The sequence below is a fragment of the Falco naumanni genome, chromosome 6 (genome assembly GCF_017639655.2).
Source record: "Falco naumanni isolate bFalNau1 chromosome 6, bFalNau1.pat, whole genome shotgun sequence".
Classification (NCBI taxonomy): domain Eukaryota; kingdom Metazoa; phylum Chordata; class Aves; order Falconiformes; family Falconidae; genus Falco; species Falco naumanni.
The window spans coordinates 91,611,718-91,625,379 of NC_054059.1; the positions used below are offsets into that span (position 1 = coordinate 91,611,718).

The 13,662-nt window shown below is 39.1% G+C and overlaps 1 protein-coding gene across 9 annotated transcripts in view; it reads right to left on the reverse strand.

Moving 5' to 3' along the window:
* MAP4K3 (mitogen-activated protein kinase kinase kinase kinase 3) overlaps positions 1-13,662 on the reverse strand; it is an 84,393-nt gene that overhangs the window by 35,012 nt on the left and 35,719 nt on the right. For 7 of the 9 annotated variants that reach the window (XM_040597209.1, XM_040597208.1, XM_040597207.1 and 4 more), the window contains 4 exons: positions 12,853-12,928; positions 11,785-11,843; positions 9,086-9,148; positions 302-360 (listed from right to left, as the gene is read on the reverse strand). In XM_040597209.1, coding sequence (XP_040453143.1) covers positions 302-360; positions 9,086-9,148; positions 11,785-11,843; positions 12,853-12,928 — 257 coding nt within the window. The remainder of the gene's footprint in view (positions 1-301; positions 361-9,085; positions 9,149-11,784; positions 11,844-12,852; positions 12,929-13,662) is intronic. The other 2 variants (XM_040597212.1, XM_040597210.1) reach the window with 1 other exon arrangement.

Consider the following 13,662-nt stretch of genomic DNA (forward strand, 5'->3'; position numbering starts at 1 on the left):
TGGGACCCATCACGCAGAACATTTTGTTAACCACCAGACCAAGACAACATCTTCTAAAAGGAAGCTTACAGCACCATAGAAACAATATGGTCAACACAACCTCACTGAATAGTGCTGTAATTCTGTATTACTGGAATTACTATTATTTTAGAAATAAAGTGATTTTGGAATTTTAACTGGCCGATTTATTTGGAATTGTAACTACATGCCTTTCAGCTAATGCATTGAATGCACATTTATGATTTTTATAGTAGAACAGTCTCAGATGAATTTAAGACAGAAAATGCTGTTGCTTACTCACTTATTTGCTCCCAAGAAGTAGCCACACTGAGGACCATGACCATATTCTAGCTGTAGATCCTACAAATATAAGAGAAAAAAACCTTTAAGACAAATTGGTGAACGTCACATACCCTGTGTCATGCTGCTGTTACCCCTCTGCCACGTGTGCTAACAAGCTCATTCCTCTGGCCTTCCTGGCTCCTAACACCACTCTCATGCCCATCACTCCCCAAAATCTCCTTTCTTCTAGTTTGCTGCATCTCCAATTCCTTTTAAAACTCTGACCTTAGCCCCCTTTCCTTGGACACACAGATCCTTTGCTCAAATAAAGCTGGCTGCAGAAAAGGAAACAAAACAACAAAAATAAACGTAACAATTTTAAAAAACCCAAGCAAATCCAAAAACCCCAATGACAACAAAAAAGACTTTGTGATCTACCACACCCCTTAGAGAACCCAGCCATCCCTCACTGGCACATTGTAGTATTCATTCCAGATGGGGAGTAGTTCTAGCCTGAAATTACTTTAGCACATGGGGTCATTAAAGAAATAAGCAGAGAGAACAGTAAGAGTGTTTTTACAGCTCTGGTTACAGCAATATATATTTTAAGGATAAATAGAGATGTTCTCATGTATGCTTTAAGATTGCCTCTTGTATCGAAAAGAAAAACAGCGTATTAACAGCTAAGTCAAGCACTCAAGCAATCACCAAGCACAGGCTACTTAGATAAAGAAGTGGCAATAGGCCTCCAACACTGCTATTCAATAGATGCCGTATGGCATACAAATTTAATGCATTAATGGGAATATCGGGACCATACTGAAATGTCACTGAATCTGCATCTGCCAGGAGGATACTGCTGTAGTTGTAGGGTATTTTTTTTTCTTCAGGTGGATCACAACAGGAAAAATCTGAGCATAAATTTGCTTCCAAAACACTGAGTATTCACCAGGAGAAATGAGCTCTTGATCACCTAAGTTAGCTATAAATGGAGGTACATCGCTCCTTTCTAGAAAACATTTTCAAGGTCTCCCAAAATCATCTGTTAAACAGTCCTCTTTCAGCTGCAGCCCATATCAAAAGCATGCTATCATTCAGAAAGATGCCCAGATATCCAAGCTATAAGAGTAATAAGCTTCGATTAGATGGATAATTCATGGGGCTGGTCTCTCAAAAGGGCATTTAAAAAAAGAAAAAAAAAAAATCACAGGAAAAGTCTCACACTAGATTTGCCAGCGCTCCAAGCTGATGAAGCAGAAACCACGGCAGCTTTCAGCTCCAGACTGAAGGGCGATCACTCTAAGACAAAGCTCTGTGTATTGTTTTCTGCTTGGCGAGGAGTTCGAGTTGTTTACTGCACTCTGAGTTCTGCTGTGTAAGGCTAAGTAGTAGTCTCCACATGGGTGTTTCTACCACAGCTGTCAGCAGTAATTGATTGCTTCAGTGACTTTCTATATTTTCCCAAGGCAAGTGAGATATTGTGGAAAAAACAGAATGTAACAGATAATTACTTGATGTAAAAGAATGCATAGATCACAGGGCTGAATAAAAATTGTGAAGGCAAGCCCAGTGGTGGCATTTCCTGAACTGTGGAAAGACTGACTTTTCAATCTTTCCACCAACTTTATCACACACTTTTTCTAGAGAAATTAAATTAAGAAACCCCAAAATCACCAGTTCCCACCCACTTCTATGGATCTGACTCACAGGGGCCACGGGACTTTCCCCCTAGACACCTGTCTGTGGAGCTAGAAAGCCTGGTGCTGGCAGGGAGGAAGGTTGGCTTGCTCCTCCCTAGGAACGTGACCTGGGACCCGCAAGGTGGCAGATGAAAGGGGTCAGGCCTCGGTCATGGGCATCTTTGATCTCTTCTGCTACCCTTACCTTCCTGCTTCAAAGTTTCATCCTCCTCCTATGCCCTGGTCTCAATTCCTCCTGCTCCTTGCTCCAAACAAGCTCAGCAAGTCTCCTTCCCTCAAGAAAGGCCACTCTAGGCCCTCTGCAATGTCAAGTCTCTTCCTCACCCCCAGCATCTGTCACCTTATCCTGGCAATCCCCTTCTGCTGGTCCTCATCACCAGTTGATGCACTCCAGTCCACCACAAAGAAACACAGATCTAGCTTTCTTTACTATGAGTACTTCCATACAACCTCAAGAACTTTCACACATAAGCACAGGTATTTTGAGGTTTCAGGCTCTAGAGCAGAAAATACCATGACTTAAAACATAAGATGTCACCAGACTCATAAACAAGGAGGTTAAACAGGTTGTGCGAGTCTACATAAGAGGACATCAGAACAAAGACTGGGAGGCTGTTGAGAAACACAACCCCAGATTAATATAAAGAAATCTGAGATTTTCACCTTGAAGTGACAAACGTTTTGCCTACACATTGCAGAATCACACTGATCAGAAGTGGGAAAGATCACATGCTGGGCAGAGCTAAAACATCTGCCCATTTTAATTTACACACTGTACAATACATGGCTCTATATATTGTCAGCAATGACAGGAAAGCTCGTAAGAGAAAACAGGCAAATCTCCATAAAACGTGAAGAGCCTTCATCTGTCACCAAACGTTTTTAGCCTTAATTTTTTAAAATGAAAAATTGCGTCTGCCAGAATTACTTCAATGCTTTAAAAAGACAAAAGCTTTGTTTTGATCCAGTCTACTATTGTGCTGCCTATTAGTATTTATTTGACTATGATTCTAATTGGATATTTTTTTTTCCCCTTAACTAGCTTGTTAGTGTTCTTCTAATCCCTTTAATATTGCTGGCTTTCACCCCACATTTGGGGTGAAGCAATCCACTGCTACTGAAATTCCTTGTTCTGCACTCTTGACAGATAAATACTTTGGGCTAGAGAGCTTTTAAGAAGCACAACACATTTTTTCTTGTACCCTCTATTCCATATATAAACTTTCTAGCTAGATACTAGATATAAAAACATCAGTAAATACTGCATGTATCCTGCAAAGCCTCCAGTGAGCTGTTAGACTTTAAAAAAACCTGGTTATACTGGTTGTTCTGATAAAGCTAAACAAAGGTATTTTTCAACAAAACAGAAGTCTTAATCAGTTATGGATTCCCACTGGTAAGAACAGATTAGCACTAATTACTAAATGGTGCAACAACTGGCTTAATAAAAGCTGTTAATAGCTTTAATAAAAAAATGTAATAAAAGCTCTCCTGCATCCCTAAAGTAACCCAACAACTTTATGAGTCTACATTAGCATTTTCTTTGAACATACGTACAAAGCCGATTAGTTAAATAAAATTCTTTTTAGATCAGACAACATTCACACTGAATAAATCTGAGCAACTAGACAAGATATTTTCCAAGAGAATCTCAAGATCTACAGGCAGCAGGAATGAGAAGGGTCAATAATCTTGGTGTTAAATCAAAGATGAAATCCCAGATTATTCCGCATTTAGCCTCAGGTTACCAACAACCCATTCCTGAACCAACACAACTGGGTACAAGACAGAATGCTATTTGCTGGCAATGATAAAAAGGTAATACGGAGAGTAATTACCAGTTCTTCTCAACAGCCTGGATAATAATAATCAATTAAGAAGTCATGTAGAAAGGTAAATCACACCTTCAGATAAATCACATATACAAAGTAATCAATGACTAAAAACAGCATAAAGATTTCCTCAAAACAAAGTCAAATTTGGTGGTAAGGCCGTGCTATAAAACAAATTCCCCAGGAGTGATCAAATCTACTATACCTCCTGCAGTTTCAATTTCAAAACCGGCTATTTATTTTCTGAAGAATTTCCCAATTAATTAATTACTGTACCTTTGACCAGTCTTATGTTCCTAATTTGTTCTGTAGGGCTGAGCTGTACTGGAATTTTTTAGGTGTTCAGTCCTTCAAAACCCAAAACTTAATGTATACAGTGAATCAGCAATTCACAGTTACTTCCTACACTTTCTGTTCCTGAAATCTAGTGAGAAACAAGATCATTTGAAGTGGCAACATCAAGACTTTAAATCCACAAAGCGCTGGGGAAGTAACTCTGAATTTCAAAGAATACAAATCACCTTTGGACCACTAACATATCAAACAAGGCGGCACATACAGACCTCTTTCTCAGTAAAAAGATTAAGCAATACTTATCACACTGCTTCGTAAAACAGGATGCTAATTTTACAGAAGAGTCATACTACCTAATGCATATCCTATGCTTTTAATGGCTTTTTTTTTTCGTTAAAAAGTGCATTCTTGAACTTCTTTTGGATAGCTTAGCACAACAGAAATAGCAAGTTATAGGTATATTTTTTTAAACATGCTAAATATAATTCTTTCTTGGTGACTAACTATGGTTTTACTGTGCATCGGTGCTACACAACCATTGTTCCACTTTTCCCTTGTATTTAATTTTTCTATGCATTTTATCTGTGGATGTCCACTTGGCACAAACAGCGCTATTTCATACCCATGTAATGGAACATCACTACCCTAACTAGCTACAGTAAGGCCTCAATACAACAGGCAATTGTATGCAGCACTTTCAAACTGCCTTCTAGTGATGGAATTGAACATCTCATTTGCTCAATTACTGTTGCCAAGGCAGAAAATACCCAAAACATACAAGGAAGGAAAAGAAAGAGCAAAACCAGCATCCTAAACCCTTTGGCACTTTCTTCCCCATTCCCACTTGTTTTGTTACCTACAGCTGAACGAAATATGAAGACTCTCTGAAATTCAGCACTGATAGCTAACCTAATTCTAAAACATATGGCAACTACTTGGATAGGAGTCTTCACAGCTTGTAGCAAAAGGAAGAGTGTATGTATGCCCACGTAGTGAGGAGAAAAATGACTTAAAATGAACGAAAAAGGCTTCTGGGCAAAGTTCTCCATTACCTACATTGACTTCCTCAGTTCAATACTTTCCTACCAGTATTTTAGTTTTCCTGTCGGAAATAATTAACTAACACAGAATAGCTATGCTGTATGCCGAAACATTAACTGTTACTGAAACCTACTACAAATTATTAAGCCCAGAATATATTTATAAGACAAAACAAAACAAACACCAATCATGACCAAATCATTTAAACAGGACCAACCAAATGTACAAAAGCATCTGGCAAATACAACAGTGCAGATCGCATAGTAACTGCAAAACCCTTACTGAATTCCTTGCTAAAGTAGTCTAAAATGAATTCCTAACAACTGAAAAATAACTGTAGGTTGGAAGCTGAGATATCAAATCCAAGTTCTGTTCCACTCCTTTGTAACTTTCCAAACCAGTAGAATTTAACACTTTTCACTGTGTGTTGAATATTCCGGACTAAATTAAAGTGGAAACATTAAATTTTTCCCCTAATACAAAGAAAAAGAAAATCACTGGCTATGGTGTTACAAATCAGTTAGTATGATGTAGACTGGGACCAGGTGGAAGGCATCCAAGTTGCTAAGGAAGCCGGCCAACATTATTATGAGACCACTTGCTAATTAAAAAAAAAAATAATCAGCCCCCAAAAAAACCAAACAAAACCACACACGCAAACAGAAAAGAGTGGGCTGCTAGTCAGCTCCCTCACTAAGCTGGTGGAGTAGACAGCAAAGCCCCATGAGGTTTGACATAGCCAACCAAGTCCTGCAGCTAGGACAGACCAGGGTGGCTGGGGGCAGGCAGGGCAACGGCAGCAAAGGCCAAGCACGGCGAAGCCAGAGGGGGTTATCACCTCCATTTAGCACATGGAAGGTCACACCCACACGTGGTGTCCAGTTCTGGGCTTCCCAGGAAAAAGACACTGACAGACTGGAGGGAAGCCAGCAGAAGGCCACGAAGATTGTTCAAGTGATAGAATAAATGACACAATAGGAAAGGCTGAAAGAACAGAGCTTTTGTAGCCTGGACAAAGTAACTGCTGTCTTCAGCTATCCCGCAGCACGATGTAGAGAAGACAGAGCTAGACTCCTCTCAGGGGCACAGCGAAAGCACCAGAGGCACCAGGAACAAATGCCATTTGGCCATAAGCAATCAACTCCCTCCCGTGGGAGCAGCACAGCTCTGGGACAGGGCCTAGAGATGCTCGGTTGTCTCCATCCTGAGAAACTTCAGCTGGACAAGCCCGAAGTAATCTCTGGATCTAGCTTAGAAGTTGCCCCTGTTTTAAGCAGGAGTAGGCTAGAGATCTCCAGGGGTGCCTTCATACCTCATCTTTTTTAGGGGATCTCTTGATGGTATTTTATAACTTAACAAGGTATGCAGCTCAGTCTACTGTATACGAACCAGAATTATTTTTCTGCTCACTATGAAAGGGAATAAAGTTTTTGCCACAATATTTCATTGCAGATGAAGATAACCCGAACAAAAACATTTATTTGCCCAACATGACCTTTTGTTTTGAATCAGAACACAGTAAGCTCAGTTTCCCAGAAATGTTCCCAGACCCCACCACTCGTATCTACAACACATCACCTTTGAGAGATGGACACAGTTACATACACAGCAACAGCTCTGCAGAAGCTGGATTTAACAGCCCTTACTCCTGGCTCCTCTCTCCTCCGTGCATCTCCCTCCACCATACTGACACAGCCATTTGCAATGCCACACAGGGAACCCAAATGGGGAACTGATCTGGTGGGAAAAACACCCTGGCAGGAGTTGCACGTTCTTCCTCAGGATGTCATATATACTCAAGACTACTTCTGAACATACGCTTAAGTACAGCAAAAACACTTCAACTGACAGAAATCTGGTCCTACTGTGTCAACTCACACAGACTCCCAAGACTGCCATCATGGTGGCTGCCACAACACAATGTTAGCCACTGGATTTTCAGGTGCTTCTCCCAGGATCAACAGCATAACATTTTAAAATTGTTCTAGAACAAAGGTGTACGTATTTTAGAGAAGATTACTTTGATTTAAACCATTTACTCACTGGAAATGCAATGCTCAGCTCTCCCACTTATTTGAGTCTGTATCCAAACAACTGCTTTTAAAGTACACAGGAAGACAGTGGAAAAACATGGGAGAAGCCTTTGTTTGAGGTCTACCTTTTGTACCCTATGTAAAGTCTAACGTGCACATAAGGTAAGACACTTTTTTTTTTAATGTCTTTTTTGAGTCCAGCATACTTCTGCAGCTCCTGAGGCAAAGGAGATTATCAGAAAACAAGTACCAAAACACAGCGCAATGACCAGAATAGGAACACGAGGAACAAAAAAAGTCAGGAAGGAACATGTGCAAGAAAATTTCAAATGATGGAAAGTATCCAGTATGTTACTGAGAAACTTGTTGTCAAGTTGCAGAAAAAGTAAAAAAGCTCTATCCTGAAAAAGAGAGCCTTGTACCTAGAGCAAAATATTCTGTTATTTATTTAGATATGAGGTATATTTGTAGAAGATTAAAGAGAAGTACTATCTTGTCCATTTGCATGAAGGGATACTGGGGCTTGGACACTGAATTTTCCCTGCAAACAAGACCCGTACTGAATTTCTCCATTTTTCTGGTGCATCCAGGTAGTTGTTTCAGGAGCAGAGAGGTGGAAGGAGAGGGAAGAAGCAAAGGAGAGGAATAATTTTTAAGGGTAACCACATCATAGGTGTCAAATTTTAAAAAGGTAACATGCGTGGTAACTACATAAGCTGCCATGGATGGAAAAGGACAGTCCAGTAAAGAGTCATGTTCTCATTTGTCTTAGACCTGCAGATATTAGGCTAGCAAGACATGCAACAAAGTAACCTGAAACAGACATTTTTAAAATTAATAAACTAAAAAGACAAAACCAAAATCAAACCAAATTGAAAAACTAAAACCACACTCCCAAAACCAGAGCAACTGCACAGGATGAAAATGTTTCACCACATACAGAGAAATCTGAAGTACTGATCTCAAAACATTTGTGCAACATTTTTATAATAAAGCCCAAGAACAGGGAAGACAGTCCAAGCTCTCTGTAACTACAGTATTGGCAAATTCAAATCAAACCAAGCCAACTGATGCCAAAACAAGCAAACAAAAAAATCCAAGAAAAGACATTCCAACACCCATTTTCCATTTTCCCCTCAGTGCACTTATATTAAATGTCTCACAAATCAAAGTTAGCAGACTAATGCTCTTCATCTAGTACAGAACATTTCTTCGTTATTTTTCAACAGTATATGAAGATGTCCAAGATTTAAAAGTATTACTTTTCTAACCACACAGTGCCTAAAGAGCAAAGAAAACTCACTTTCTAGAGTAATTCCTACACTGTAATGTTAAAACCAAATTTTTTAGTAGTGCAGTAGGAGAAAACTTAGAAGAATTTATCAGGCTATAAACTATGCCAAATGCCTTGAAAGCACTTATGACCCCACTTCCTGTTATTTGTATTAAGCGTATATTCATTCCGTAACATAATTACCATCTGGAGAATTCAGAGACTTATATTTATATAATTTTATAGTCTTTCATGGGACTATTTGAAGGAACTACCAGGCAAAGATATCAAGGGAACGTCTCTTCTATTTTTAATCAACCTCTAAAAAAAGTAACAAGTTATGCAACATAAGACAGTTAAAGAAATCAGAGTGAGTGCATAATAATACTATGCCCCTTCTATAAAAGTGATTCAACTAAACATGAATACAGTTTAAATACTTTCACTACTGCACACACTAATAATTCCTTTCTACATTACAGAAATACACATATAGACTAATCCTTATACTGAATGGCTTTTGCACACATGAAAACACCAGTACACCAACAAGACAAAACATGAGCTTTGAAGAAGAAAACACACACACAAAACTAACACTGACAAAGAAAGGCATAAGATGAAAAATACCAGGTTAGATCTTGCAGTGTAGTACATTTCTTCTGAACTGTCCAAAAAATCGCTACTGTCAGGCTGTTCATTAGACAGAGATCAAGAAACTCAAGTTATTTACATTGTGACTGAAAGCCAGGTACACATAAAGGGAAATTTTCTTACTTAAAAAAAACTTGTTAGTTGAAACTCAAATCACGTTAAGACAGTTCTGGGGACAGGGGTAAAACACAACTAAGGGTTTGGTCACGTTACAAAACCACTACCAAATCACACCAAAACATTGAATTATCGTTCATCACCTGAGCTGTGGTAATGGGTGACAAACTGCCTCAGTAAGAGGCAAGTATGTACCAGTTTAACATCTCAGGGCCCCATCAAAAACAACTCATCATGCTGCAGTAGTCCAGCCTTTCGGCTTGCACATTCATATCCATGAGTAAATGAGCATAAAATTCAAGCATGCTTTAGTGAGATAGAAGCAAAAGGGTCAAAAGAACTGCTTTAATCAAAAGGTATCCACACTGTTAATGCTGGAGAAAGAGACAGGCATCTCTTGCTCCCACTTCCATTTAAAAGACTTTCTCTCCCAGAGCGTGGAGACTTATGAACTTCTCCCTCAGCCTATTTTGTGCTAAGGCTCTGCTAGAGCATCCATTCTTTGATTAGACACGCCAATTTAAATTGTCCATTAGTTCTACGTCTAATGACAAAGTATTTTTTTTTCCATCTTTGGTCTCTAGACCCAACATTATCTTTTTCAAAATAACAGCTCTGCTTAATCTGGAAAGGACACACCAGGTCTGCGTGCTTCATTCTGATATGAGCAGTGCAGCAGTTCATTTCCCTCTTCAGAAAGATCCAAACTAGCAGTTATAGGTCTTCCTTACAGACAGGGAGATGAGGCAAGTTCTTTGGACAGGTTTCAAATATGCAAACTCTGACAGAAATAGACAGTACTAAGTTTTTCTTATCAACAGAATTAATCTGGATCTTTCAAGCTCCTTCTTGGAGCAGCAAGAGCTTCTGAGATTCCCAAGTCCAGAGGTTCCTACTGCTAATGCACAAGGCAGGAAAAGGCTCAATTCCACCCTCCTGACAACACCTGCCAAAGAAGTGCTCTCAAAAGTTGTGCTTTAATCCCTGCAGAAAATCTCTCTCCCCAGTTCAGCAACTTTGGTTCCTATGGTGCAATAAAAACACCTCTCTGCTCCATGAAGTTGTCTAATATCTGATTTGTATCGTCAGTGACTGAAAAAACAAGAAAGAAATGGAAAAAGTATTTTTAAAACTTGAGCTTCTCCATTAGCACTTTTTTGCAATTATAATTTTGTGTGTGTATAAATAAATAAAATTCTTAAGGAGCAAAAGCACTATAAATTTGAACTACACAATGCTACCTATTCTATTTTCTTTATAATCCAGACAATGCAACAGGGAAGCAAAGCCAGGGTAACTTGGAATTAAATAATCATCTTGAGTTAACTGACAGGTTTATGGTAGAAACACTATGCCTTTACTACCATATTCAATAAACATTTGTATAACCAGGGCTTCTAAATGATGGCTTATGCAGTTATGTCAAGGTCTATGTAACATATCTGAAATAATTGCCTAAGTCCTACATGTGGTTTGGCAAACTATTCTCCTCCATCTCAGTCACCAGAAACTGCAGACTACCTGTCCAGCCAGTTGCTGAGGAAGAGCAAGATTATACACACGCTCATACACCCAGCGCTAGCTGACCCACTACCAAAGGACAAGGCATGGAAAAGGAGATTTTAGTACAACTACAGAGCAATACAAGGAAATCTGCATCAGAAATCCCACTCACACATGGTTTGTAGAGTATACATCAGGAAGTGCGCTCCTAGGCACACGCCCTTCCCCAAACCAGCTCAGAGCAAAGGCAATGTCCCTCCCACCTATGTACCACGCCAGCTTTTTCACCTTAACACCCACCTTAGAAAAACAGAGAACACAGAAGTCTGCACTGAGGAACCAAAGGGGTGTCTTATCCAGGAATGTGAAGAAACTGCCCAGGTGCACCAATGTGGAAAGCAACAGTCTCCACAGAAGCTACTGCAATCACGTGTGAGACAGCACAGACACCTTTTCCCTCACTGCCTGAGTTCTCATATCCCTTGTACTGCCAAGTCCATAGGAAGAAAACATTGGCAATACACCTTCACAGAGTATGTCAACTTCCAGATTCAGCATGGCTCAGGTTTGATGCAGGACCACAGAAAGATTGTTTGCATGGGGAAATAGCAACCCCAAAAAACTCCAGTTTTCTTTAAAAATGCATCATACCTCTTTCCCAGGCTCTCAATTTTATTATTTCCATTATCAATCATTCTCAATAGGGAGAGAAACATTTGAGTACACACAGTAATTTTACAATTAAAAAAAACCAAGTCTATAAATAAAGGGAATGACATACTTGGCAATGAGGTATAAAGGATAGAGGAACTCCAGAAAACAAAGGGCTGTTGCTTAGCACATACGTCACACCTGGCAGAGGCCACGAACAGGGGTCTTGCTGCATATAGTGTAATGCATCAAAAAGTTCGGGACCAATATGTCACGACCCGTCAGGAAAATTACTACCAAGTTCAGTGGCACTAAGGGAGTATGCTACACATCCTGGATTTCTTGCCCACAGATATTTGCAGGGATCAATGTGCAGAGCATAGCTGGTGCTGCTTATTACTCACAAATTCATGATGTGGCTCTGTCTCTTTCCTCAAGGGTGGATCGAATTTTACTTGACCAACTAAAAAGGAGAAAAAGAAAACAAGAATTTAAGTTGGACTATAGTTAGACAAAAATTAGCTCCAATGACTAACAAAAAAAAATATCCAGTTTAATGAGCATATATTATCCCCACTGATGGAAACTTCTGACACATGGACATACCCGATTTGGTAGAAACTAACAGGACACAAAGTACTCTTGCATCACAAAGGCAGCACAATCATCATCTGCCTCACCTACTCACTAGAAGAATCAGGAAAACCATTTGGCAAATAGGGTAGTGAAGCACCCTCTTCAGAAGACCAATACAGCTATAATTTGTAGAAAAAACACATCTATTGTGTGAACTCACTCTTGGATCAGTTGTTTTGGGAGATTCACTAGCACTAAAGAGTCTTCAATGAAGCCTGGAGAGAGCTAATCGGATCTTCTTGGACACCTCTTTGGCAGATACTCTTTAACACTCCTCTCCTCAATTTTAGCCTAAGGCAAGACAACTAGTCAAGGAGCTCCAAGTATTGCTCTGATTTAATTCAGGCAAAAGAATGATTACAATTTGGGGGATGGAGTCTACTTTCAATGGCCAGTGATCAATCCCCTCCTTTCCCGTGACTCTTCCAATTCAAAAGCAAAAACTACAACAAGATACTAAATTGAGGAAGAAAAAAAAAACGTCTTCCTCTGTCATTCAGCAGAATCTGGCTTCACTCCAAATATCCTTGCTGGAATACCGTATGAAGCTATACCAATGAGCTGTCAGGAAAGCTTAGGTTGCATCCTGTTCAATTAAGATGAAGCAACAGTGAGATCTGCTGAAGTGCTGACAAATGGTGTATTCAAACATTTTACACTAATCTTTCTTTGGCACAGTCATCTAGAACCGTAAGTGAAATGGCATAAGTTTTTGTTTTCCTATATATCACTAAAACGTCTCTATATATGTCAGATACCCAGAATAACAGTTGAAATAAGTGAATATTAATGATTATTTTAACAGTATTTCATGTTGTCATATTACACATGCTTACAGTTTATTTCAGAGCGTGTCTTTTCTTCTCTCACATTTCTACTTGTCGAATGAATTCTATGAGGCACTACAAGAGGCTAGAAGAGAAAAATAAAATACTTTAATACCAAAATACACTCACTTGAAACCCGGTATTGTGTACTTAGTTTTTAGCAGATTTGTTTAACATAATATCAAAAAAGAAAGAAAGAAAAAAATCAAACTGAAGCTAAAAATAAAGATTGCATGCATTTTATTTTACATTGAAGTCAGAATTATTTGGAGTGTCTTAAACTTCAAGATAAGGTTTTTTAAAACACCAGATCTGAGCAAATAAAGACAATGCTGGTCCACATTTGTCTTTGCTCAGATAACATTTCCTTTTTACACCTTTCAGTTTAAGGGTATTGGTAGTTTCCAAAATAAGCAGTAAGACTAAATGTGACTTACTGGCAACATTTCGTTCGTTTAGATATCTCAATCATTTTTCCAGCTTCTAACCTAAACTGATTCCTAAGAAGTCATCAGTTAGTTTCTTTAAATAATGAGAAGTTAGCTTGAAGTTTTCAGAGCTGAATAGAGGGGATTATTCCTGGTACTCTTGTGTGATACCATCATTTCTACAAATTCTCCTTCATGTTTATGTTCCACTTCTGGTTTTTCCCCTGAATTTCTATTTACTTCTCAACAAGATGAAGTGTCATGAGCTTTTAGACTTGGCTTCCTTTTCTTTGCTCCTGGTGGACTTTCTCTCTTCTTTCTAGACCTACTACTGCAGGTGTCTTAGAAACTGTAACTTAAGGTTTGTTAACAAGAGTACAAGACCATTTCA